This window comes from Drosophila persimilis, unplaced genomic scaffold (genome assembly GCF_003286085.1).
Source record: "Drosophila persimilis strain 14011-0111.01,24,50 unplaced genomic scaffold, DperRS2 tig00000002-arrow-pilon, whole genome shotgun sequence".
NCBI classification, from domain to species: Eukaryota; Metazoa; Arthropoda; class Insecta; order Diptera; family Drosophilidae; genus Drosophila; species Drosophila persimilis.
The window spans coordinates 2,779,239-2,804,656 of NW_020825289.1; the positions used below are offsets into that span (position 1 = coordinate 2,779,239).

The 25,418-nt window shown below is 36.6% G+C and overlaps 1 protein-coding gene across 5 annotated transcripts in view; it reads left to right on the forward strand.

Annotated features, from left to right (window-relative positions):
* The first annotated feature begins 1,027 nt into the window (after positions 1 to 1,027).
* Positions 1,028 to 25,418, forward strand: part of LOC6590583 (laccase-1) — a 30,863-nt gene continuing 6,472 nt past the window's right edge. The window contains exons 1-9 of one of the 5 annotated variants that reach the window (XR_003408551.1): positions 1,041 to 1,381; positions 13,100 to 13,589; positions 14,430 to 15,190; positions 16,950 to 17,134; positions 17,647 to 17,842; positions 17,892 to 18,104; positions 18,162 to 18,392; positions 18,459 to 18,503; positions 19,263 to 19,392. Coding sequence is in view for 4 of the 5 variants with exons in the window: in XM_002015345.2 (XP_002015381.1) it covers positions 1,261 to 1,381; positions 13,100 to 13,589; positions 14,430 to 15,190; positions 16,950 to 17,134; positions 17,647 to 17,842; positions 17,892 to 18,104; positions 18,162 to 18,392; positions 18,459 to 18,607 (2,346 nt within the window). In the remaining variant the exon portion in view is untranslated. Of the gene's footprint in view, positions 1,382 to 13,099; positions 13,590 to 14,429; positions 15,191 to 16,949; positions 17,135 to 17,646; positions 17,843 to 17,891; positions 18,105 to 18,161; positions 18,393 to 18,458; positions 19,219 to 19,262; positions 19,393 to 25,418 lie in introns of those variants that run through there. The other 4 variants (XM_026987029.1, XM_002015345.2, XM_026987028.1 and 1 more) reach the window with 4 other exon arrangements.

The following is a 25,418-nucleotide window of genomic DNA, read 5'->3' on the forward strand; positions in this document are numbered from 1 at the left end:
TAACCAACGAAAATAAAATAAAATAAAACCGGTTACATTTTTCTTGAGTTTTCAGATTTAGTCTTTAATAATTTTCTTTATTACGGCTTTGCATTTGCCTGTTATCGATCAATGAGGGATCTACACTTTAGTAGGACTAGACCCCATAATTCTGGAACCATTTGACAAAAGTCTGCCCTACCCAAAAAGTTTTCGATAAAAATGAGATTCGGTGACAGCTGTACAAGTCGAGACGTCCAACTTTGCGGTTGCAACCCAATCCCTAGCGTGCTCTTTTGAGTGATTGGGATCCGGTTGAACGATAATTTGTTGTAAAGATCAGGAATTTTTAAATTTGTTCTCTTTTAAAAAATCATACTAATTTAATTTCATCAGTCGATTACGAACAGGCACAATACTAACAGACAAATTGTAATTATTTTTCATAATTTTTGACGATGCTGAAGTCTTAGCCTTGATACACTTCGACCAATTTAAACAATATGTATGTACTTTGTATTACATAACAGAACTAGAACCAACGTCTTGGGAAATAAACTTTCTTTTACTTATTTTTTTGTTTAAATTTGAAAAAGATAGGCTATTCAAATCTTCAAATACTACATATAGTATATATATAGCTTATACGTATTTTTTGTAAGTCGAGGTATAGTAAATAAGACCTTAAATATGTACATTGAAATTAAAACTACTTTAAATATTTGAAACTCGAAAAACACTCTCTAATTTTGATTTCAGACACAGAAATACAAAAAAAAACTGGCTACGTCGTCTTTTAATTTTTGTATTTCTCTATTCGTGCTTTACGAAGCTTTTGTGAGCTGTGGGAGCTCTGAGCGACTTACTCTGAGATCATGATCAAGTTGGCTGCTGCAATTTCTTGCGCTCTTCGAGCCATGGAATGATTCACTCAGCCATTCCTTTCCCCTATTCGTTCGTAAGCTTGGTTTGCATTGACTTTTACGTTTGAAAGATTTTATATAGTCATACGTTCGCAGCTACTGCTTCAGTTTGGTGGTTAATCGCGGTGTGCGTACTTCGTAACGCTGTACTCGACTCAGCTAGAGTATCTTTCACCTAGTATATAAGGAAAAATATTGTCTCATTGTTATCTGTGCCTGCTTCCTGCTTCTCATAAAAGATACTAAACAAAAAAAAATTTTAAATTGTGTTATTGGGACGTGGCTAAAGCTCAAAAGTGAAAGAAAGTTAATAATAATTGCATACATTGTCGTGAAAATTAAACCTATACCGCTGAAGATGAAGCGCAAAGGATTTCAGCAGGTTATTACTCTTTTCTCGGTTATGGCCATATTTTCGGATTTTCCTGATATTGAGGCGGTACGCGTCGCCAGTTCGCAACCGAAGCAACGTGCTAAAGGTAAGCCAGCCAAAATTCATTTCACTTTCTCTTAGCACCTGACTTAATCTGAAAGGGGGATATACTATAAATATTTATTTCTTTTCGTTTATTGAGCCCACCACAGACTTAATTTTAATAACTTAGATTAATTATTTGGCCATGTTTTTTTACTTTGTGGGGTTCATAAAACGACAAGGACGAACAGAGTCGCGCGCTTACGTAAACATACCACATCAAGAAAACATAATTATATTTTTTACCAAATGGGCTCGCACGGGAAAGAAAACATAATGGTCCGGCCTTGTCCATGGGTACTTTCATTTTTTGTTGGCAAGAAAAGGCGTCTTGCATGTAAAATATTCAAACGGATATGCACAAAATACTCTACAACGAGCATAACAAGTTATCACGCTATACAACACACGTACACAACGAAACTGTGAAAATCCAAGAGTTGTTGCAGGTTACAAACTTTGTAGCAGGCATTATGTACACATGTACATATATGTACATATGTGTGTAAGTAGGTACATACATATACGACTATGTACAAAAATTCACAGTTAAGCCACTGTGGCAAGCTTACATTCACTAAGGCAATAAATTCAAATGCAAAGAATGCTACAATTGAGAGTGCTGGAGTACAAGATAACCGGTATCCAGTTACAAAACAGTCGAAATGAGAGCTTTTTCTCGCCGAAGTTGGTATACTCTAGCCAATGCACCATATTAAGTTGGACCTTATTCGTCATGAAGGTTATCATGGCAGGTGTAAGTTCCGACCCATTCAGTGCTTCTTTTTATGCGGTATTTAAAGAAGTTTAGCCTTGAACAGAGGTATCGCAGTGTGTCCTAAATTTATTGAAGAACAGGGGAACAGTTGAACAATGTCGCAGTCGGTAACAAAAAATCAGTTGTCCACAGTTTTGAAACACACAGAAACGCAAACAGAAAACCGGTAATTATTAACCATTTTAAAGCAAATCCGCATCCGTTAAAGCTTAACTATGCAATTTCTTTAATATTTACGTACAATTTATGGCTTGCATAGGAAATAGCTCAGATTAGGAATAAATTCAGGGCTTATTTATAAGACTACACAAACATTAATCGCAAAGCTCCAGTAACAAGTGAATACACTTCTGAATATAATTAGGCTTGGGAAAATAGAAAATCCCGCCGTAAGAGGGCATGGTTTTATAAGATACCTCTGTCAAAAAAACAATACGAGCAGTCACTGCACTATGTGAGTATTAATGTACGTCATTTCTCGCTGTCTATGACATTGTGTGGTGTTGTCAGTGCTACCACACCCCATAAAGATATTTACATATATACATTCGTATGTACATACATACATATGTATAAGCTCATGCGACTGCAACTGTGGCAGTCAGATGTGCCAAACCGAATGAAATTTACAATTACAAATAATATACAAATTGATTTTACTGTCAATTTACTCTAACTTCCTGTATTAACATACATAGATATATAATTTTACAACTACATATATTCTGTAAATAGTGCTTGGGAATTGCAGGGCTCGCAGAGTAAAAAAACATTATACTTTAATGCACAGGTATGTACGATTTATAAAAAATAAGGTACATAGATATGCATATACAATGTATATATATATACTCACATACATAACGTATAAGACAAATTTAAATTCAGCAACAAACCCGTTGAACCCGTTGTATTCGCTGTATTGATTAGGGCTTTGAGACAGGTATACAATATTAGCTATAACGCACAGGTTGATCGCAAATGTCACGTCAGATAATTGGCAATTATAACGATAGCTTAAACATTTTGGTTCTTTGCTAAATTTGAGAATAATTAATAACGAGGGTATAAAATTGGATTGGTTAAAACTTTATATATATGTAAATGATTAAAATCGGCCGCACATGATTAAACATATCTTTACAATTATAACCGTAATAATGAAGTAATATAAATGAATTTAATACATACATATCTATGTATGTGCCTTTATTAATGGAATATACTCGATATCACACAATAACCATAACCTTATAATTTGGACTATGTTGCAATATTAGTAAAACTTTGCCGGAATAAAAATATACATATGTATAAATGAAGTAAATAACATGCACTAAGTCATACAAATTGCTTATAGATTTGCTCAGGTTTCAAACCGGTCCATAACGGGTCTAAAATGGTGCAGCTTTAAAGCAACTCAGGGCAGAGACAAGGCTTGGCAACTTTAAGCACAAATTTCTATGTGTACTTTTAAAACTTGGCGAATATTTGCATAAGCAGAGTGGAATATTATTCTAATTCATATGTACAAGTATACATACATAAAAATACAAACCCGAATTATTACTCTTGTACTACTAATGTCACATGCAAAGAATGATCCCTGGAAGTCATTTTGCCAAAAAAGTGTACATTCATATGTATGCGTACCTATGTATGTATGTATGTATTGGAATTTGAAAAAATCACACCGATTCGCAAATTGATATGAATTTGGAAAAAAAATAATTAACTCAGAAAATCTGGGTCAAAACCACGCGAATTTGTTGAATTTATAGTGGATTCAAAGACCAATTTATTTGATTTTTAAATATATGCACATACATACATACAAATATATGTATGTATATGAAACCATATGTACATATATGTATGTATACATATATATACATGCAAGGGACTATCCATCTTGATTAGCAGCAAACAAGGTCTCTATATTTAAAATGCCTAATTTAATTATTAGCTGATGAAAAAGTTGGAGACAAGTGTTCCGTCTAAAATTGCAAAACATAAGTCTAAGAACTGACTTTCAAAAATGGTATTCTTAATATAATTTTTAGTGCTTGATAAATAGTCTGTTTCCTGATTCTTATAGAGGTTACTGATTAGGTGGCAAATAATTTTAGTGAGGCTCCTTTCAAGAATTTCGATTTGTTGTGACAGCTCCATGTGGATTCTTGATTACTATGCTGAAATAATTTGTGTCAAATAAAACGCGGGCCGAGCCAGTCCAAATAACCCACAAAAAGAGACAGCATTATGGAGCAAACTAGTCGACACTGCATCTGTATATGAAATACATGAACAGTTACATGAACATTTGTATGTACAAAAGTAAGCTAATGTTTGTATGTGTGCAACAAGCTTTGTGTAGAGCTCAACGAAATGGAGCAGAAAAACTCGTTGACGCTAAAGCTAAATGCGACAAGAAACGAGAAACTAGTAATGCTGTTGCAGTCACTCGTACGGGCCAAAACATTTTTGCAATAAACTAATATAAAACCGACCGCAAACTAACCAACCAGACTCTACGACCAACGAACCTTAGCAAATGAAAAACAAATCTTAATCGCAATTTACTTTGTCTACTACGTGGACTGATCTTGTTAGCCCACAACCCACAACGTTTGCAATTGACAGCAAGCTACATATATATTTACTCTATATGTATGTACTGTTACATATGTAAACATGTGAGTACTTGCAACACCTAGTAATAATGACACATTTACTTACGTGAGCGAAACCAACTTTCTTCTCAAAAAACGATTTAGTACCTCCACAACTAACGCAGTTGACCGAGAGCACGGCTAGTATTTGGAATGCAAGTCAAAAATAATTTTAAATTGATCTTTTACTGAACGATTAAAACGTTCTGAAAGTATGTAAATACTAGTCCAATACCAGTTTTTTAAAAATAGAACAAAATTAAAAAATTCGCAGGGGAAGAAAAAGCTAGTTTCTTCCCCTGCGAATTTTTTAATTTTGTTCTATTTTTAAAAAACTGGTATTTTGTAACTGTATGTATTTTATATTTTTTTTTAATTTTAACTTTGAAAACTCGGAAAAAGTTTTGGGCTTTCATATTTTTCATGTATAGGTACATTAATTAGATTGGCGTCCTTTAAGGTATCGTTTTCTACCGTTTTACCGATAAATTGTGCTACTTTTTATACAAAAAATACCACAATTTTATATTTATAGCAGTAACGGAACGTAACTGAATTTAACGGTAAAACAGTAAGGGGAAAAACTAAAGCAGAACCTCTAATAAAAACAGTAAAACAAAAACACAGATTTACAAAAAAAACATCAATAATCAAAAATCATCAAAAAAAAAACAAAAAATATCATTACACATCAAAGCACCACATCTATAAAAAAAATCCGCTGGTTCACAGCAGAAATGTGGTGTTGCATAGTGCTATCTAGGAAAATATTTTTTTCACGTTTTTGCCCGATCGTTTATATATTCCAGGAGAAATCGAAGCCAAATTTTATCAGATGATTTTACTCGGTCGGTGATACGAGATCACACCACAGGAGTGTTGCAAATGTATGTTTTCTACGTGTTTCTTGTTGCATAATACTTCTCTGAACTTACTCATATCTTGAGAAAAGTTCGCATGGGTCCCAACGTGGGACCCAAAAACAATTTTTGTTAAAGTAGAACTAGCTAAACTAGTGAAACTTGAACAATAAAGAAAGGCTAGCTTCGGCGTCTGAAGTTTCAAATGCCCTTGCACATCGCTCCGTTCCTACGAGTATGTCATCTAAATGACAAAGTCATCCCAATATCAAAAACGTGCTCAACATCTTTTCCCTTTTATCCCTGTCATTTAAGTCATATCATATAGCTAACATAGATACGATCGATAATCTGGACTATCCCTATTATAAAATGGTTTACATTTTATAATGCCTGAAAGTATTTCCCAGCTCAAAATAGGATTGGGATATTATACGACCAAATCGTAAAACAATATTCTATGTACTCAAAGAGTACAAGATATATTCGACTTAATATAATATAATATATAGATTATTAGAACAACCAGATGGAAGGAAGAAGGAAGATCCCATAAAGTATATACATATTGTTTAGATCAACATCAAATGCTGAGTTGATATAGCCATGTCCGTTCGTCCGTCAGCCTAGGGCGATAGCGCCGCTAGATCTCTGAAACTATAAGTGCCACAGCAAGGAAATTTTTGTGTTCATACAGTATACTGTCATACTGTTCATGTGAAAATTTTTCAATGACCTCCAGAGACCTAAAATTGCGAAAATCTGTAACGTCTATAATTTCGAAGATACAAAAGAACCAAAAAGTCAAAATCATAGAGATTGTCTACTAGATTAACGAACTACTTTCCGATCGGATATTATAGAAAGAATTCCCCTACCAGTGTGACACCCCCTGATGTCGTGAGGGATATATAACGATATAGAATGGTACTTCGTCGGTGGGTAAAAAAAAACATCGAGATATGTAATAGACGGTATGGAAACAACAATAATATTTCTCATTAGGTGGAAAGGGGGTAAACGGCGTGCAGTATATATCGTATAAGTTACATAAATCATAGAATTACATACAAATTTATAAACTGAGTACCAGGTACTATCGGTAGTCCCAAGTTTCAATAATATTGGAACTTAAGTACTAGAGGTAGCTAATAAATAGAAAAAATCATTTTTCGATCATCGCACAGCCCGATAAATAACAAGTAAGGTGGTACGGCATCAAGTAGTGACTTTTGGACACAAAAATATTGAACGGCTTTACATTCCGTCGATCGGATTAAATGCATGCTTTTATTTGAGCACCTAATTCTTTTCAGGTCACAAAATCCAATCCAAACCTTTTTAAGATGTTAAAAACATAGTACTAGACCAAACCAACAATTATTTACACACATTTTTTTCATACTATAGACACAAAACAATTATAAAAACGACACTTGGTCAGTATGGCTCTCCTCTGCCAGACGGCGCTAACATTCAACGACAAAGAGTGTGTGCGAGAGAGGCAGAAAATCAACCAGTGTAGGGCGCTGCGTATCCACTGAAAATTGATTTGTTGCTTTTGGTTATAATAATGATCCGATCTGATCCAGACTCCGCAATCTGAGTCTCTGAGAACTAGGCGCTCTTAGGGACGGACAGACGGGCGGACGGACATAAGGACATGGCTCTATTGACTCGGCTATTGATGCTGATTAAAAATATACATACTTTATGGGTTCGGAAACGCTTCTGTCTGGACGTTACACACAGCCATTTTCCCCACACTCATTTTGAATGTCGGGTATACAAAGATTTGGTTGGAAACTTAAAGAAATTGTGAATTGTGTATAAATGTACATATTTTATGTTTGATAGTCGACAGATCCTGCTACAATAGAAATATGTTTTCATTCTGATCCAATGACGACGAATTTTGGTAAGACGTTCATTAATAACGCTCAAAATCTGCTTTTATTACTCTAGCATATATGTACGATTAAAAATGTTTTTTCTTATATTTTTTTGATTTGAAGTTTCTGTTAAGAATATTAGTGCCAACTAAAATGTACAGCTATATATTAACGACGACCACAACGATACTCGTACTGTTAAGGAAAATCGTTACGGTCTCATTGCGATGGCTTTTGAAGCAGCTATAATTTCATTTTATTTTTGATCATTTATTCACCGATGCTGTCGGTAATGTCGGTGCTACACTATTGCTGCAGATTTCACAATAGTATCACTTTTTCATTTCCATCATATTTCGCTTTTTTTATGCTTTAATTGGCTGTTGTGTTTTTTTATACCCGATACTCAAAATGAGTATTGGGGTATATTAGATTTGTGGTATAAGTGGATGTGTGTAACGTCCAGAAGGAATCGTTTCCGACCCCATAAAGTATATATATTCTTGATCAGCATCAATAGCCGAGTCGATTGAGCCCTGTCTGTCTGTCCGTCTGTCCGTCCGTCCGTCCGTCCCCTTCAGCGCCTAGTGCTCAAAGACTATAAGAGTTAGAGCAACGATGTTTTGGATCCAGACTTCTGTGATATGTCACTGCTACAAAAATATTTCAAAACTTTGCCCCGCCCACTTCCGCCCCCACAAAGGGCGAAATCTGTGGCATCCACAATTTTAAAGATACGATACAACCAAAAACGCAGAATCGTAGAGAATGACCATATCTTTTAGACTGCGGAATCTCAATTGGATCGTATTATTATTATAGCCAGCATCAAGAAAACAATTTCATTTTTTCTCGCCCTGTCTCTCTCTAACACACACGTAGCATAGGCGGCTTTGCTTAGAGTAAAACATTAGCGCATAGATCTCAGAGACTATAAAAGCTAGAGCAACCAAATTTAGTATCCACACTCCTAATATATCGGACCGAGACGAGTTTGTTTCAAAATTTCGCCACACCCTCTTCCGCCCCCCGCAAAGGATGAAAATCTGGGGATATTCACAAATCTCAGAGACTATTAAAGCTAGAGTAACCAAATTTGGTATCCGCACTTCTGTTAGATCTCACTATAAAACGTATATCTCAAAATTTAGCCCCACCCCCTTCCGCCCACACAAAGGACGAAAATCTGTTGCATCCACAATATTGCAGATTTGAGAAAACTAAAAACGCAGAATCATAGATAACGACCATATCTATCAGATTGCTGAATCAGATCAGATCATTTTTATAGCGAAAGGAAACAAATCAATTTGCACTGGCTACGCAGCGCCCGACGTCACGCTCAGACTGATTTTCTGTCTCTCTCGCACGCACTCTTTGTCGTGTCGTTTAATATGAGCGGCGTCTGCCGGAGGAGAGCCATACTGACTTAGGATCGGGTATAACTGTAGAGTTGCAGTGTCCGCAGCAACTCACAACGTTCCCCCTCGTTTTGTTTTACCTTTTTACCATTCATCGGATTTCTGAAAAATCGTTCAAACTATCAGACTCATTTTTCAAAACTATTTCAATTCTTAAAATACTAAATGCAAACAATTTAAATAATATTTTTATTGATTTTACATCGGCTATACAGCTCCAGCATTCAACCTCAAACACGGATCGGTGGTAATAAATTATTTGTGGGCAAACATTTTTTTGTTTTTATTAATAATTAATTTAAACAATTTTACTCAATTAGTTATTCTTATTTTATGAGTGTATTCCGAGTGAGTCCTGGAGCATTAGGTGTTACCACACGCTTTTAAACGCTTTATATACATATTTAAATATGTGAATATATGACTTTTTTTTTTAAAAAGGTGTGTTATACAAGTGGGAGCAAACAACATTAATATCTATGGCTTAATAAAGTGTATCAAAATGTTGCATTATTAGTATTGATTGAAGTTGGACCACCAATAAATCTATATCTTAAAAAATATCTGCGGTTAGGCAGTGCCCATAATCTTCCCCACTCAAAAGCCTTATTTCATTACCCATATGATAGTGTTCCGATTTTCACCAAATCATTGTGAGCTTTGTTAATATATATTATAACAGAATTTTAATTTTTATAAAAGCTTTTACTAAATATTTTTGTCTGACCATTTTAAACTAGAACTGAAATTAGTTTGCATGGAAACAGTCAGATACACTTGACTATTTCAACTCTGCAATTCAACTTTTGACCAATTCTTCATTTCTTTTAAATTATCGAAAAGAAATTTGTATTGCAAGGTTTCCTTAAATAGCGCATATTCATATAATTAGGCATACATATACATATATCTTTTTACATATGTATTTTTTATAATTAGGAAATTTGTTGGGAAATGGCCTCTCAGTCGTAACATTTTTTGGCTTACAGCTTCATCTTTTTGCTGCACGCAGTATTCATATATACATATGTACATATGTATGTAGATGCAAGATTGTAATATTACACCAATATATAATAGTATCTCCAAATAAAATTGCTTTTTATTTAACAATATAGTCCGAACATACGTTTGAAATTTTTGTTTGAATTTTATTAAGATAACTTACCCAAATAAGATCACTGTAGATAACGGCTATTTAATAATCTGCCATATGAAGAATGTACCAGAGAATTAAAACAGGCGGCACAGAAGGAGACGGATATGGCTGTATGGACTATGCTTTTTAGGATGATTAAAATATAGTGTCATATATACATATAGGGTCAGATATGTTTATTTTTTTCACACAGGTATATTGGAAAAGTATAAAACCTTAGTGGCAGTTATATAGCTATAGTATTCAAACCACAATTGAACCGCAAAAACAACAGCTTTATGTATTGTATTGTGTTAGTGCGCTTTGGCATAATAATAAAAGACAAAAAAATACCCAAAAAGCTCAAAAGTTTCATAACTCAAAGTTGTATAGTTTTGGAAAGGCAAATCTTTGGACCTGAAAGACATTAATTATTTGTTATACTTTCCCCTATGTCAGACGATATAACGATCATCGAAAACGGGCGGCGATTTTTTTTTATAAGGGACACACCTGAAGAACTTTTGAAGTACTTTAAAGAGAAAATAAATAATGAAATCATATTATTTAATATCAAAATCCGTTATTATTAAAATCCACTATAAGTACCAAAGCTGAATTCATTCAAAGATTTATTACATGCATACGTAAAAACGTAAACGAAAATTGCTAACATTGAAGCTCGAAGAACAACTTATCTACATAAGATTGTTGTATCAACATCAGATCGCCAAAAGAATGTGTGCAACTCTCTTTCTCAACATGAGAGTTGTTTGCTTGAGTGAGTAAACAGCAACTGAGAAGCATGCAAGCATGCACAACTCCTCGCACGTGCACCTTAACGAGAAACAAGAATACCAGTGAGCGCAAACTGAATACACTGTTTCTATTTTCGCCTCTTGTATACATATATGTATGTTCATTCATGTGTACATACATTCGTACATATATGTCTTCAAAACAAAAAGTATAGCTATACAGACGCCGCTGTTGATGATACAACAAATTCATAATATGTAAATACTCGCACAGACATATATACTTTATAGCGTCAAAGACGCTTACTTCTTCCAGTCACCCTACAAGTGTAAAAAACGAAAATCATGCTAGATTTTTTGAGTAATTCTTTACAGCGCCAAAGTGAAAGTTAATTTAAACTTTTACCGACTGAACCAGCACAAAAGTCTACAAGGCGCGGCCAATGTAAGCTGACCTTGGTGGCTATAACCCAAACGAATAGCCACAAATTTCCGTTAAAACTTACTTTATTCGAACCGGACAGTCCCAACATTCAAGCTCTTTGCATACACCTTATAGATGAAATTCGTTTCGCATTAACTCCATTTAGAAGCTGTAAATCATTCATGGTCTATTTCTAAATACATAATACATAATATACATAATATATATAATTTAGAGCCAAAGTCATTTCTGAAAAATAAATGAATTACCGATAAACTTTCACTCTGAGGCTTTCAAAAGATTTGTAGTTTATAATTTAAGGTTCGGCCTTTGCTTTTTAGTGAGTATAGGGAGCATACGCACCAGAGTACGAGTATATGAAATGCATTCATTTAAATTTAAATCAAGACAGACAACAATAGACTTGAAAGTACATGGCCGTTGCTCCATTGAAACTGTTCACCTGCCTTATCCGACATTGAAAATACGCTCGAAATTCCTGAGCGCGAATGCCACTACTTTCTACTCGAATACAATGAAAAGCAAATGTTACCATTTAAACAAATATGTTAAATTATCTCACACTTTGATATATGTACATATGTATAACAATATGTTAATATTTTGAATTAAGTAATTTAAAATTTTTTAAGATATTTTAATTCCTATGCTTCGAAGATAAATTAACCGTTTAAGATATGGCTATACATACACTTTCTAATATACTATATTATAAATTTACACTGTAGTAAATATATACATACATGACTAAAAATTAAATCCTTATGGAAGATTTTTACCTATTTTAGTTACTACTACAATACACTTGAAAAAAGGTTCATTAATTCGAATAATTTAATTATAATAAAAAAAGACTATAAATATTTTTACAATACAACTAATAAACACATATCTATGTATGATATGTACTATGTACGAGTATGTTCGGAGGGTGTAAGCAGGCAATTATCTCAAGACACCTTGCACACAATTGGAAGAGGTAGTCAAAGGGTTAATTAATGATTTAAATATGACAACTGTAAAGTAAAGAAAAATGTATTATTAAGTTTGAAGTCACAATACAAGACACAAATATACTCATGAGTATATACAACTACAACACATTAAAAGCAACACCTTTTTATAACCGGTGCTCGAAAAGTTTAGTGATGTATATATTCTTTTTGTGGAGGAAAGCAATTAGAGCAACACACAGAAGGAAGCGTTTCCGACGTCATAACATATATTTTTTCTTGATCAGCATAAATTGCCGTTCGATATAGCCTTGTCGGTCTCAGAGACAATAACAGCTAGAGCTAGACTCACAAAATTTTGTGTGTAGGCTTCTGTGAAATCCCCTAAATAATGTTTATTTTCAATGGGAGATAGAGAGAGAGCTATCGGCGCTTATATATAAATACGTATAAAATATATTGCAATCACATACATACTGTCTGAAAACCGGGTATAAAAAAATATCCAGGCCCTTGCCGCAGCTCACAGCGTCGCCAATCGTAATTTTTTCTGCGAACAGAGCAAGTATAAGACATGCCACTGGGTACAAATCACCTCAGAGTTACGTAATCTTTGAGCAGATTGAACTCCTAGATTTCACAAGCTAAACGGGTACTGAAATTGGTGGCCTATTTTCACCTAATGGAACACGAATTTTATGATGTGCCCCACAAAAAAGATCTGCTTATCCGTTTTACTAAGATATGCAGTTATATGTATATAAATTTATTTCAATTTAATTTTTTTTTCGTTGATTTTTTTCAGACAGTCAATCGGACCTCACGCCCTCCGGCTCTTATTGGCAGCAGCACGTGGCCACACCCAGCAGCTCGACCCCCTTCGAATCGCCCTTCTATTCGGCAACACATGGCCTCGTACAGACCCACCCCTCTTTGAGTGCCGGGCATCCACGCCCTGTACCTCTGAATAGTAATAGTTTGGGGCCAGGAGTGCCTGTGGCAGGGGCTACCAGCGGTAACCCATCCTTGACCGCTGGTAGTGGCTATCTAAACTCCCGCGGAAGCCTGCCGAACTCCGCACGTTATCCAGTCAACAAGATCACCGGAACCGTAGTTGAGCCCAATCCAAAGTCTCCATTCCGTCACTTAGATTTTTCTACAAGTGCGACTGCTGAACTGCGACGCAATCCAGCTCTTTCTGCGCCGGACGAATGTGCTCGTGCTTGTCGCGAAGGCGAACCGCCTAGAATATGCTACTATCACTTTACTTTGGAATACTACACCGTGCTGGGCGCGTAAGTACTGACCATAAAATAGTTAGTTCTTGATTTCTAATCACACCCACGGAAGGAATGATAGATTCTGGGATAGAAAATGTGTTCTACTCTTGCAGACTGGTCGGTTTATGGTAGCTTATGGTAACAGTTATATGATATGCATATTATCCGGTAATTATTAAATTTGGATTGGAAAGTCTGCCTTTTCTGCGCCGGTTCAGGTTGATACTCGTATCCCAAAAGTCTGGACATAGAATTTGGTTACTCATACTCATATACATATGTAATATGAGATATAGGCGATGAACAAGAGGGAGGGAGGGTTGGATCGACATCCGGAAATGTCTATGTCGACACAGGTGTTGATGCTCATAAAAAATAAATATACGTATACTGTATGGGGTCGGAAACGGTTTCTTTTGGCTGTTATATACATATAAACGAATCTAAATCTAATACACGAATAAGTAACGCATATACAAATTTTCTTTATTAAGAAGCTATTTGATGCCCTTGCAATAATGATTCTTCGGAATATCGTTCTTTCAAGTATGCCAGCTATTAGATACATACATATATGTATATTATAGTTTATCGGTCTATGTCGAAGTGTATATGTAGAACAATATACCCATAAAGCTGCCATACGAGAATCCCTATAGCGTATTTGTGCTGAAGCATCTATCTCGTCAAAACCATAATAGCATCTGCAAGTGAAAAGTGAACATTTATTAGTAGTTTCTATATTTAGTAGACAAAAAATATATTGCTATAGGGTACTTTACAGTCAAAATATCAATTAGACCACTACATTTTCTTTAAACTGTTTATTTTCTCGTTTCTTATTCTTTCATACAGCGCTTGCCAGGTATGCACGCCAAACGCAACGAACACTGTTTGGAGTCATTGCCAATGTGTCTTAGCTGATGGCGTTGAGCGTGGAATACTTACAGCGAATCGCATGATACCTGGACCCAGCATTCAGGTGTGCGAGAACGATAAGGTTGTCATTGACGTGGAGAACCATATGGAGGGAATGGAAGTCACCATCCATTGGCACGGTATATGGCAACGTGGTTCGCAGTACTATGATGGCGTCCCATTCGTCACTCAGTGCCCAATTCAGCAAGGTAATACTTTCCGTTACCAGTGGACAGGAAATGCTGGCACACACTTTTGGCACGCCCACACAGGCCTTCAGAAACTGGATGGACTTTACGGAAGCGTTGTCGTACGTCAGCCGCCCTCTAGAGACCCAAACTCGCATCTATATGATTTCGATTTGACCACTCACATTATGCTTATCAGCGACTGGTTGCATGAGGATGCGGCAGAACGCTATCCTGGACGTCTGGCCGTCAACACAGGCCAAGATCCTGAATCAATGCTGATTAATGGCAAGGGTCAGTTCCGCGACCCCAACACTGGTTTCATGACCAATACACCGCTGGAAATATTTACTATTACACCAGGTCGTCGTTACCGTTTCCGGATGATAAATGCGTTTGCCTCCGTCTGTCCGGCTCAAGTGACGATCGAGGGTCATGGCATGACTGTGATTGCGACTGATGGTGAACCTGTTCATCCTGTTGACGTCAACACAATCATTTCTTTCTCAGGTACGTTAAGTTGTATATTAAAAAAAAATGTTTCATATATGCTAGTTGACATATGTTAGGAAAAAAAAATCTCAAAGGATTCAATTCAATCGAAGATAGAATTCGTAGAATGCAGCTAAGGCCGCGACTCTACCAAAAGGCGCACACTGCAAGACGAAGAATTTGTGAGAAAGAAACAGAGAGAATTAGTATTCTGATCTAGATTCGGCAATCTGATAGATATGGTCTCTGATGATATTCTTCGTTTTTGGTTTTTTTGTATCATCAAAATTGTGGATGCCATAGATTTTCGTTATTTGAGGAGGCGGAAAGGGACATGGAAAAGTTTGGAAATACATTTGTGACAATGTTATATTGCAGGAGTCTGGATACAAAATTTGGTTGCTCTAACTTCTATAGTCTCTGAAAACAAGGCCTCAAACAAGACGGACGAACGGACAGACGGGTGGACAGACATGACAGACAGACGGGTGGACAGACATGACAGACAGACGGCTATATCGACTCGGCTATGGATCACCACTAATTTACTACTACGATACTCAAAAAGAGTAAAGGGTAAAAAGAATCAATCTTTTACCAGCAAAATAGCCAAATTTTACATTCTCAGCTCATGTACTCTATTGTATATGAATGAAAAATAATTCAAAATTATATTCCGCTGTGAACCGATCGGAATTTTTTTTGGTAGATTTGGGGCCTTCAAAATGTTTCATAATATTTTTCTTTGTTTTCGGTTTAATTTTTTAAAGAATTTTAAAGTCTGGTATATTTTTACTGTTTTTTGTTAGAGGTAGTGCTTCTTTTTCCACATAACTTAAGTACACTGCTCGTCAATAGGTTAGACGAACCCATTCTTGCATTAAAATTTGATTTATAACTTTTTATTTTTAAAGAATTGAAAAAAAGTTGATAAGCAAAATCCTTGGTTATTTAATGATTCTTCAAGAGTGTTTTTTGAAAAAAAAGAGAAATTTCGCAAAATAATGTTTTTTAAACAGTTTCTTAAAGCTGTGTTAAATAAGGTACTTTTTTCTTTGTCTCTAGAATAGACGCACTAAAACATATTAATTTTTTGAACGAATAGTAGCTAATATTAAAATTTAATTTAGATATTGTAAATCTTAGATTTATTAGAAAAAGAAAAAAAAAATTCTGTAAATATTTTTGACCACTAATACATGCACAACAGTGAATAAAACAGACATTTGACAAATTTAGCTATAGATCTTACCCAAACACTTTGTAGCTTAAGCTTATAGTCTAGAAAATATATAACTTTCAAATTTAAAATTTTTGGTGATATATTTTTTCAAAAATGTTAAAAAAAATATTATTAAATGTTGTTAAGCCCCCAAATCTATCAGGAAAAGTTGGTTTGGTTCACAGCGGAAATGCAGTGTTGAGTAGTGTAATCAGTCAATGTCCTGGTGTCCTTGGGGTATTTAAATTAGTCAATATATACTCGTTGAAGTCTTAACTATCTATCTGATTAGTCGTGTGTGTTTGTATGTACATATATTTAACTATGTATATACATGCATGCATTAGATGTATGTACAAATTGCCTTTCACTTTTCTGACCGTTTCGAGCAGCATTCCATTTTGCAGGTAAGCAGAAATACTAGATAGCTCAGACATAATCAGCATCAACATTAAATCATCATCGAGTTCCTATAGTATAGAATATTTTACTATATATTCTCAAAAACAACTGATAGCAACAATAACTTTTCTCTGCATTAACTTGTAATTTAAGGCGAGCGATACGATTTCGTTATCACTGCGGATCAGCCCGTAGGTGCATATTGGATACAATTACGTGGCCTGGGTGAGTGCGGTATCCGTCGCGCTCAACAGCTTGCCATTTTGCGATACGCCCGTGGTCCATATCAGCCTGCGTCGGCGCCCCCAACATACGATGTAGGAATACCTCAGGGCGTGGTAAGTACCCATAACATGTTTTAATTTTACTAAAGTTGGATATTTCGGTAATTTTTTATCAATATTGGGGTTATGGGGGTGTATAGAATTGTGTATAGAATATCTTGTTGAGTTTTAAATATAAAGATGGGCACTGACTAAATAATCTGATACATTTACACAGTAATTATTATTATATTTAAAAAAAAAATCAATTAAATACACTGGGTTACGAAAATTATTATGTAAATAAGTATTTTGCAACGTTTAAATCATGTATGCATATATATTTCCCTATCTTTGGCCAATACAAATGAGAGACAACTACTGTAGAAAGGAAATTAAAAATAGATCGCACTTAAAATATAATGTAATAAGTAATATCTTTCTATATTCTTTTTTTTTATAAAATCTCAACCGTGTAAAATACCGACACTTTCAAATCGACTTAAACTGTTTCTTATTGCACCTGTAAATATAAAAACAACACAAATAATTGTAACACTTTACGAACGACAAATACGACAAAAAAGGTAATGAATCCCTTGGATGCTCAATGCAACCGTCAACGGAACGACGCCATATGCGTAAGTCAACTGAAAAACGCCCTTGAAATAGATCGTGGCATTTTGGCAGAGAAGCCAGACGTGAAGATTTTCCTACCGTTCCGATTCTTTGTATACCGTGCAGAGGATCTTTTCCAGCCAAACACATATAATAGATTTTTGGGTAAGCAATACAAGAGCTAAATTGAACGATCTAATTAAACAAATTACAGTGGCACCCACGGGAGATCATGTGATTTCGCTTATCGACGAAATCTCCTACCTATCTGCACCAGCGCCACTCACATCGCAGTATAATGATATTAACCCAGAACAATTCTGCAACGGCGATAATCGACCAGCCGACTGTGGTCCGAACTGCATGTGCACTCATAAGATCGATATACCGCTTAATGCTATTGTGGAAGTTGTTTTGGTGGACGAAGGTAAGTAGCCCTAATAAATGCCTTAAGATTTTGTTTGTCATACTTTGTTTTTTGTAGTGCAACAACCAAACTTGTCGCATCCATTTCACTTGCACGGATACGGGTTCAGTGTTATTGGTATTGGCCGATCGCCCGATTCGTCAGTAAAGAAAATTAACTTAAAGCACGCGTTAGACTTAGACAGACGGGGACTTTTACACAGACAGTATAATTTGCCACCGACTAAGGATACGATTGCGGTGCCAAACAATGGCTATGTCGTGCTCCGTTTTAGGGCCGACAATCCCGGTAAGTTTTTTGTTTATGGTAAACAATGCTATGCAAAAAAAACTAATGAAGCGTTCTTTTCTTCAGGCTTTTGGCTTTTTCACTGTCATTTTCTATTCCACATCGTTATTGGTATGAATTTAATTTTGCAGGTCGGCACTAACGCTGATCTGCCACCCGTGCCTCCAGGTTTTCCTACATGTGGCGATCACACCCCACCCATACCCATAAATTAGGCAATGCCACATACATGCCAGCAACACCCAAAAAGACCAAGTTTAATGCTGCTGCTCATCTAACTGAAACACGACACTACAAAATTATACATGTAAACTTTAAACAAACACGACACCTACTGATTGTATAGTGTGTACAAACCTTCCAAACATATTTGTACGTGTATATGAATGCAGATACAAATCTGTATGTATGTATATATATAAGCACATTATCCTAAAAAAAGCACTGCCAGCGTCCAATTGTATGATAATGCCAACATTCGGTAAAATTTTGACTATTCCTACTTATTCCCACACTGGTGCATTAATTCATATATGTACATATGTATAGGTACATATGTATATAACGTTTTCTGTATACATTACCAGCTCCAGCGAAAAGATGCCTGTCCTTCTTTTATAAAATGCCTTTAAATGCATAGTGTGCATAATTCGCTCGCCATCTGCAAATGCACTAATTAATTTGCATACTTATGTACATAATTGTGTACGTTTTTTGTATTCCCCTGAATGTTTGAAATGACTGCAAGCATCCGAATAATTTCATTACTTTCTGCAGATCAAACCGTGTTCACTATATTATAAACTAGTAGCTTTTTCAATGTTTAGCTAATGACCTTTTTAAAATATGTACATATATATATATATATAGGTATAGGTATATACATGCACTTGTATGTTCGCGTGTATATACCTTTCCTGCTGGTGCCTAATCGTTCAACACCTGAATAGCATTTGATGCAAAATGAAATATCGTTTTGTATTCAAAATATTTCGTCTATGTAAGTTGTATTTATATACATATGTATGTATACATATCAATTAAACAATAATTCTATTAATTCTTAATGTATATACAATTTTTATATAAATAAAATATATATAATGCTTAAACTAAATGTACTTATAACACTTCGAGGAACACGTCTTATGCACCTTTGATCGGCTTGTAGATGGCATATACATACATACATATATGCACACATACATTAGTCTATACTGCAAAGAAGCAATTAGGGCTCTCCCACGCTCCTAGCTGAAATGTACTGAAGAGGCTTTCAAAATTTAGATCTGAGCTTTTGTAAGCCATAATGAGTTTGGTTGGGTACGCAGGCTGTCAGCTGGTTTGAAAGATAATCTGGTACCTAGATATGTGTCCGTCTATATCTATTAAACTATTATTTGCGGTTAACAGCTATCCAAACTAATTGTTACACACATTTTTATATTATGACTACGAAAATTATTTGTCGGACTGGCTGGATCGGACATCTGTGTCAAAGTAAACCAGTTGTTCTAAAAAAAATTCTTTATTTTTTAAGATAATAACCAAAAATGTTCTAAATTGTGTAATATGTTTGGACCACTATATCATATGGTTGCCATTGGAAGAAAATATTGAAATCCGCTTTCAGCTTGTTGATAAGAAGATACATGTTTGATCGATCAATCAAAGCTAATCACTTGCACCGGTGCTGTACGTTTGTTTTTTCAGAGCTTTCAAATTTTCAGCTCGGCTTTCAGCTAGAGTTTGCACGAGGTTTATTTTTAATGTACGGCTTAAGCACTTGTCTGAATATATAGTCGAATTTGGTATTAATTAAAAGATTTGGTTAGGTTAGGAGATGGATGCCAGGTTATTGGGTAACCTGACACACTTGGGATGAGTCGGCCGGTGGATTTGTTTCGCTGGCGCGTGAAATTTATTCTTGTCCATCCGGATATTCTTATAAAGTTTACGACTCTTCTTGTAGATATTTCTGCATTGTCATTAATGAAAAATGTGCCTAACAGTCGTAGCCGTCTTTCACTGATAGCATGGCAGGAGCAGAAAAGTAACTCATCTCTGAAGCTTCGGCATAAATTATTGTAGGGTGCACCCCAAAATTTTAGACAATGTCCTGTGATTAAGCGCATAACTGCGCGACACTTATTGCTGCAGAGCTTTGCACAGTTCAGTGCTGCGCTTCTTTGTAATATTTGTTTGTACATGCTCGCCGAGCATTACGCTCTTTGGCACCTGTAGAATAGCAGTCTACTAATCGCTTAAAATGCTCCCTTATAGAAAATAAATATCGTTCGTTTTCTTTCGTAGTGACTAGACATGTTCTTGTTTTGGGCTCCGCATTTTCTTTTAATTTGCCTGAACAGTTTTTGTTTTACTACAAAAATATTTTAATTAGCTCCCTACTTAAACATGACATCATCAAACAATCTATCCATTAATAAAGGTTATTGCCAAAACCACAGTTGGGGGTACCACCAAAGCGACAATGTTTTTATCTCACGGCTTGCCCCACACCTCACGTCAAATGATGCAAAGCAATATAACAGCCGTTTAATTTAAGCCGTTTAAATTTATTTATGTTATTCCAAAGAAATAGCTTTCCTTAAGATATGCGTCGAACTCAATTCAAAACCTTTTGCTCTGGCAAAATTTTGTCCAGCTTATTTGGTTGTGAAAGATTATAAGACTAAGCTGAAGAATAGGACCCCTTAACTCTCCCCAATCACAATCAGCCCAAAGTTCCATCCTCATCTTCCCGTTCTACTTCCACCGATACAAAAAACTACCTTCTTCTCTTGCAGTAACTTATCAGAACTCTAGGGATTTACGCAGTAAGCTCAGCAGCTTGCGTTTACCGAGCCCTTTAGAAACTACCGTTCGACTCAACGTTCTGGAGCGGTTCTGATTTCAGTGGACTTAAACTTCACGTCGTAAAATTTTCCGAGTCCAGGGTCAACAAGGACTGGAATTCCTGTTTGTAAAACTGATTCTTCACGCCTTTGCTATCTTCACTACATGCTCGTATATTCCGCCGTCTTCGGAAATCTTATAAGAGCTGTACCTGTTCGCTATAAAAACTGTTTTTCCTCGCTAGCAGATAAAGATTATATGATAGTTTTTTGTGCCTTCAACTTGCCAATTGAAAATACTTCACAGAAGTACAATTGTATTTCAAAATATCGCCCCACCCCCTTCCGCCAACACAAAGGACGGAAATCTGTGGCAACCACGATTTTGAAGATAGGAGAAAGTTAAAAACGCACAATCATACAGAATGGCCATATCTACCAGATTGCCGAATCTTGCCGAATCCGAATCAGATTGGATTATTATTACAGAAAAAAGGAACAAATCAATTTGCAGTAGCTACGCAGCTACGCAGTAGCTCTCTCGCACGCACTCTTTGTCGTTTAATGTAGCCATACTGACTATGTATCGGGTATAAATGTAGAGTTCCCCATCTTTTACACTGTGTTTGACACAGTTTTTGAATATTTTGTCTAGCTAGAATGAAATGATAAAACTAAACGTATCTGAATTACAAAGGGAACAAATTAATGACTTATTGATGCATTAAGATTAAACCTGGCACCATTACCAGCCCAATATAGCTCGTGACTTCTTTATAAATAATCTTTTCTTAACCAACCGTAAATTTTTTCGGCAATAATTAGTGAGGCCAAAAGCTCTTTTAGCTTTTGTGAGAACAGCGGATGCAGCCTGATTTGGTTATCGGATCTTTGGCAGCACAGACTTTGCTCGTAAAATGCGCGTAATAGTACATCTGTGTAAGGACAGCTATTTCCCGCCACATTTAATTCAAAATGTTAATGCAACAAATAAATTGTTTGACCATTAGCAATTTAATTTTCATGCTATTCTCACAGCTAGTCAGACGTGTTAAATATACAGGTGTTGTATCTAAGATGTCTTAAGCTTCCTAAATCGGTCACTTTCTGCCGTCGCTTTGCTTTAAAACAAGCAATTGAAAAAATAAAGGCATTTGTATCACGCTGTATATTTTCGAAGCAACCATGTCAGCTGTTTCTGTTTTTCCAGAATCCATGAGAAAATTAAACAACAAAAACAAAACGTAATCCGAAAAAGTAAGTGAAATCCGGAGCCTGCCTGTTTATTAGATTTCAAGAAGTTGGATTTCGTTATTCTCTATCTCGCTATGTAAAACCTCGGACAAATTTCTCCGCTCTTAACTATAAAAACTTTAGGAATTACCTACCAAGATACAGGATACGTATTTCCCAGAACCTTAAATAGTTTTACTCCTCGTAAACATTAATCATAGACCACACACCCATCCTCGCTATCATTTCTTAATACGTCGGCAAATAATATAAGGAAATTGACGATCTCTTTGTGCAATTTCTCCAAACCACCAGTTCTCAGCATGGGTTTATAAGGTGGCGATAAAATATCATAATTTTATTACAGTTCACCTCTTTCATCATTAAAGGCTTACAAGGAAACTTACAGACGGATGTTACTTACACCGATCTCAGTACAGCATTCAACTCTGTAAACCACTCTCTTCTTGCACAAAAACTTGACATTTTAAATTTTATTTCGCCACTTGATGGAGCCGTTATTAAATATCAACGTCCAATATATTTAAATCCAGCCCTTGCCAGGGCGAAATTCCAGCGAAATTTGGAAATCGCAAAATCAGATGCGTAATGGATAGAAGTGAATATGGTATTTATACCCGATATTCAAAATGAGTTTAGGGGTGTATTAGATTTGTGGTGAAAGTGGATGTATGTAACGTCCAGAAGGAAGCGTTTCCGACCCCATAAAGTACATATATCTTTCATCAGCATCAAAAGCCGTCTGTCCGCCCCTATGAGTGCCTATTGCCCAGAGACTAGAATAGCTAGAGCAACGACATTTTGCATCCAGTCTTCTGTGATATGTCACTGTTACAAGTGTATTTCAAAAGACTAAAATCTCTGGCATCCACAATTTTAAAGATGCGAGAAGCGCACAGTGATAGAAAATGACCATATATAACAAAAGTAATAAATCAATTTTCGCTCGCTACGCAGCGCCCGACGACACGTTCAGGCTGATTTTCTGTCGCTCAATGTCTGCCGGGAAGAGCCATACTGACTAAGTATAGGGTATAAATGTAGAGTTGCGGTCGCGGCAGCAACTCACAACATTACCCCTAGTTTTGTAATGTTTTTTTTTAGCCGTGTATCTTATACCTATTTTCAACTTGGCAATTTTGAAAAGCTGATAAATGCAGAGCCATTCTTCTTTGGTAGCATGCATAGTTTTGCGATAGTCCTTGTGGTGATCCCAGTAGAAGTCTTGAGCTACCCAGAGAACGCAATCCCTTCCGTCAATCAGCTTTGCCAATTTCCCCAGTGGCCACTTGAGGGGTGGCAAGTTTTCGTTCTTTACAAGGATCACGTCGATGACGGTAAGACCGGGTTTCTCAGTTTTCCATTTAGACATCTCCTGAAGAAGGATGAGGTACTCCTCCCGGCAGCAGAACCAGAACGTCTGCTGAAGGAAGTTGACCTGCTGCCAGCAATCGAGACGATTGAAATTCAGTCCGGTCACATCTGGTGGTGCGAATGTACGAATAGGCGCCGTTCCCAATAAATGCGCAGGTGTTTGCACGTCTAAGTCGGCGGGATGCTCTAAAATGGGAAGCAATGGTCTTTAGTTCACTATCGCAGTGATATGGCACACGAGTGTTCTGAAGTCAGCGAGAAACTGGATGCGGATCGGTAGAAGTGATGTTTGGCTGTCGTCACCGCAGCCTCCCAGATCCCACCAAAGTGAGGATAGCGAGGGGGAATGAAGCACCAGTGGCTGTGTTCCGCTACGCAAAACTCCTAAACTGATTCCGGATGCTTTTCGTCGAGAAAAAGCTTCTTCATCTCTTTTAACTCGTTCTTAGCTCCCACAAAGTTAGTCCCGTTATCAGACAAAATCTCCCTGGGCCGACTGCGAGTGAAAATGAATCGCTTGAGTGCGATTAATCCTGCACTAGCTCCAAGTGCACGGCCTTGGTGGTAAAACGAATGAACAGGCAAATGTAGCATTTGATGGGTGGTCTCGTCCACACCTCACTCAAACAAACGGACTACAAAAATCCACGCCTGTAACAGCAAAGGCGAAAGACGCGTTTACTCGCTACTTCGACAGTTAAGCCATGATACGGTCAATACTCATGGCGAATAAGTGCAAGCAATGGGCGAGGTGCAGCATGCAAATTCCGCACATGGAAATGCACAATTGCAACATCTGTGACGGAAAGAATGACTGGATGCCGCGCATTGAAATCAAGTGATAAATTTGAAAGTTGGCCTCCGACGCGCAACAATCCATGCTCATCCAGAAATGGTGCAAGCGAAGAAATCGAGCCGAGAAATATCCGTGTGCCACCAATGAAGTCAGCCATTGTTAATTCCGGGGATATGGTGCGCTGTAGAAGTTAAAAAACGTATCCATTGCACAAAGCTGTTGTGGAGCCAGGCGAGCAAAAGAAACTTTGAAGGTGCTGTATCTCACTGATCAATTGAGAAAATAGCGCCACATAACTCTATCTTGGCGTCACAGAACCCGTGAACCACCCAAATCTAAAATGCTGAGGGATTGAAAAATGTACGCAGAAGGTTATTCACGCTTACGAAAGACACTCCGGCAGACTCTCATTCCATTGAAGCTGCTCTTTCCAGACCAGCTGTTGGAAAATCTTTGCCTGTAGAATGACAGCCTCAACATAGAGCGCTTTGTCGGCGTCGACCAATCCGAGGGTCATTGTAACTTTGCAACCAACTCCCGACATAAAAATTAAAAGCCAAAACTTCTGAGCCAATTGCGAATCACGCTTTTTCTCCAGAGCATCGCCTGCGTCTTTGACCCTCAACTGCTTAAAACCCTCAGATTGGCAGGTGCGGTATCAGTCAAGGGACGGAGGGTATACAGATATGTAACTCTTTAAAACGCTGCACACCCAGAATGTCAACAACGTGCGCCTGAAATATTAAA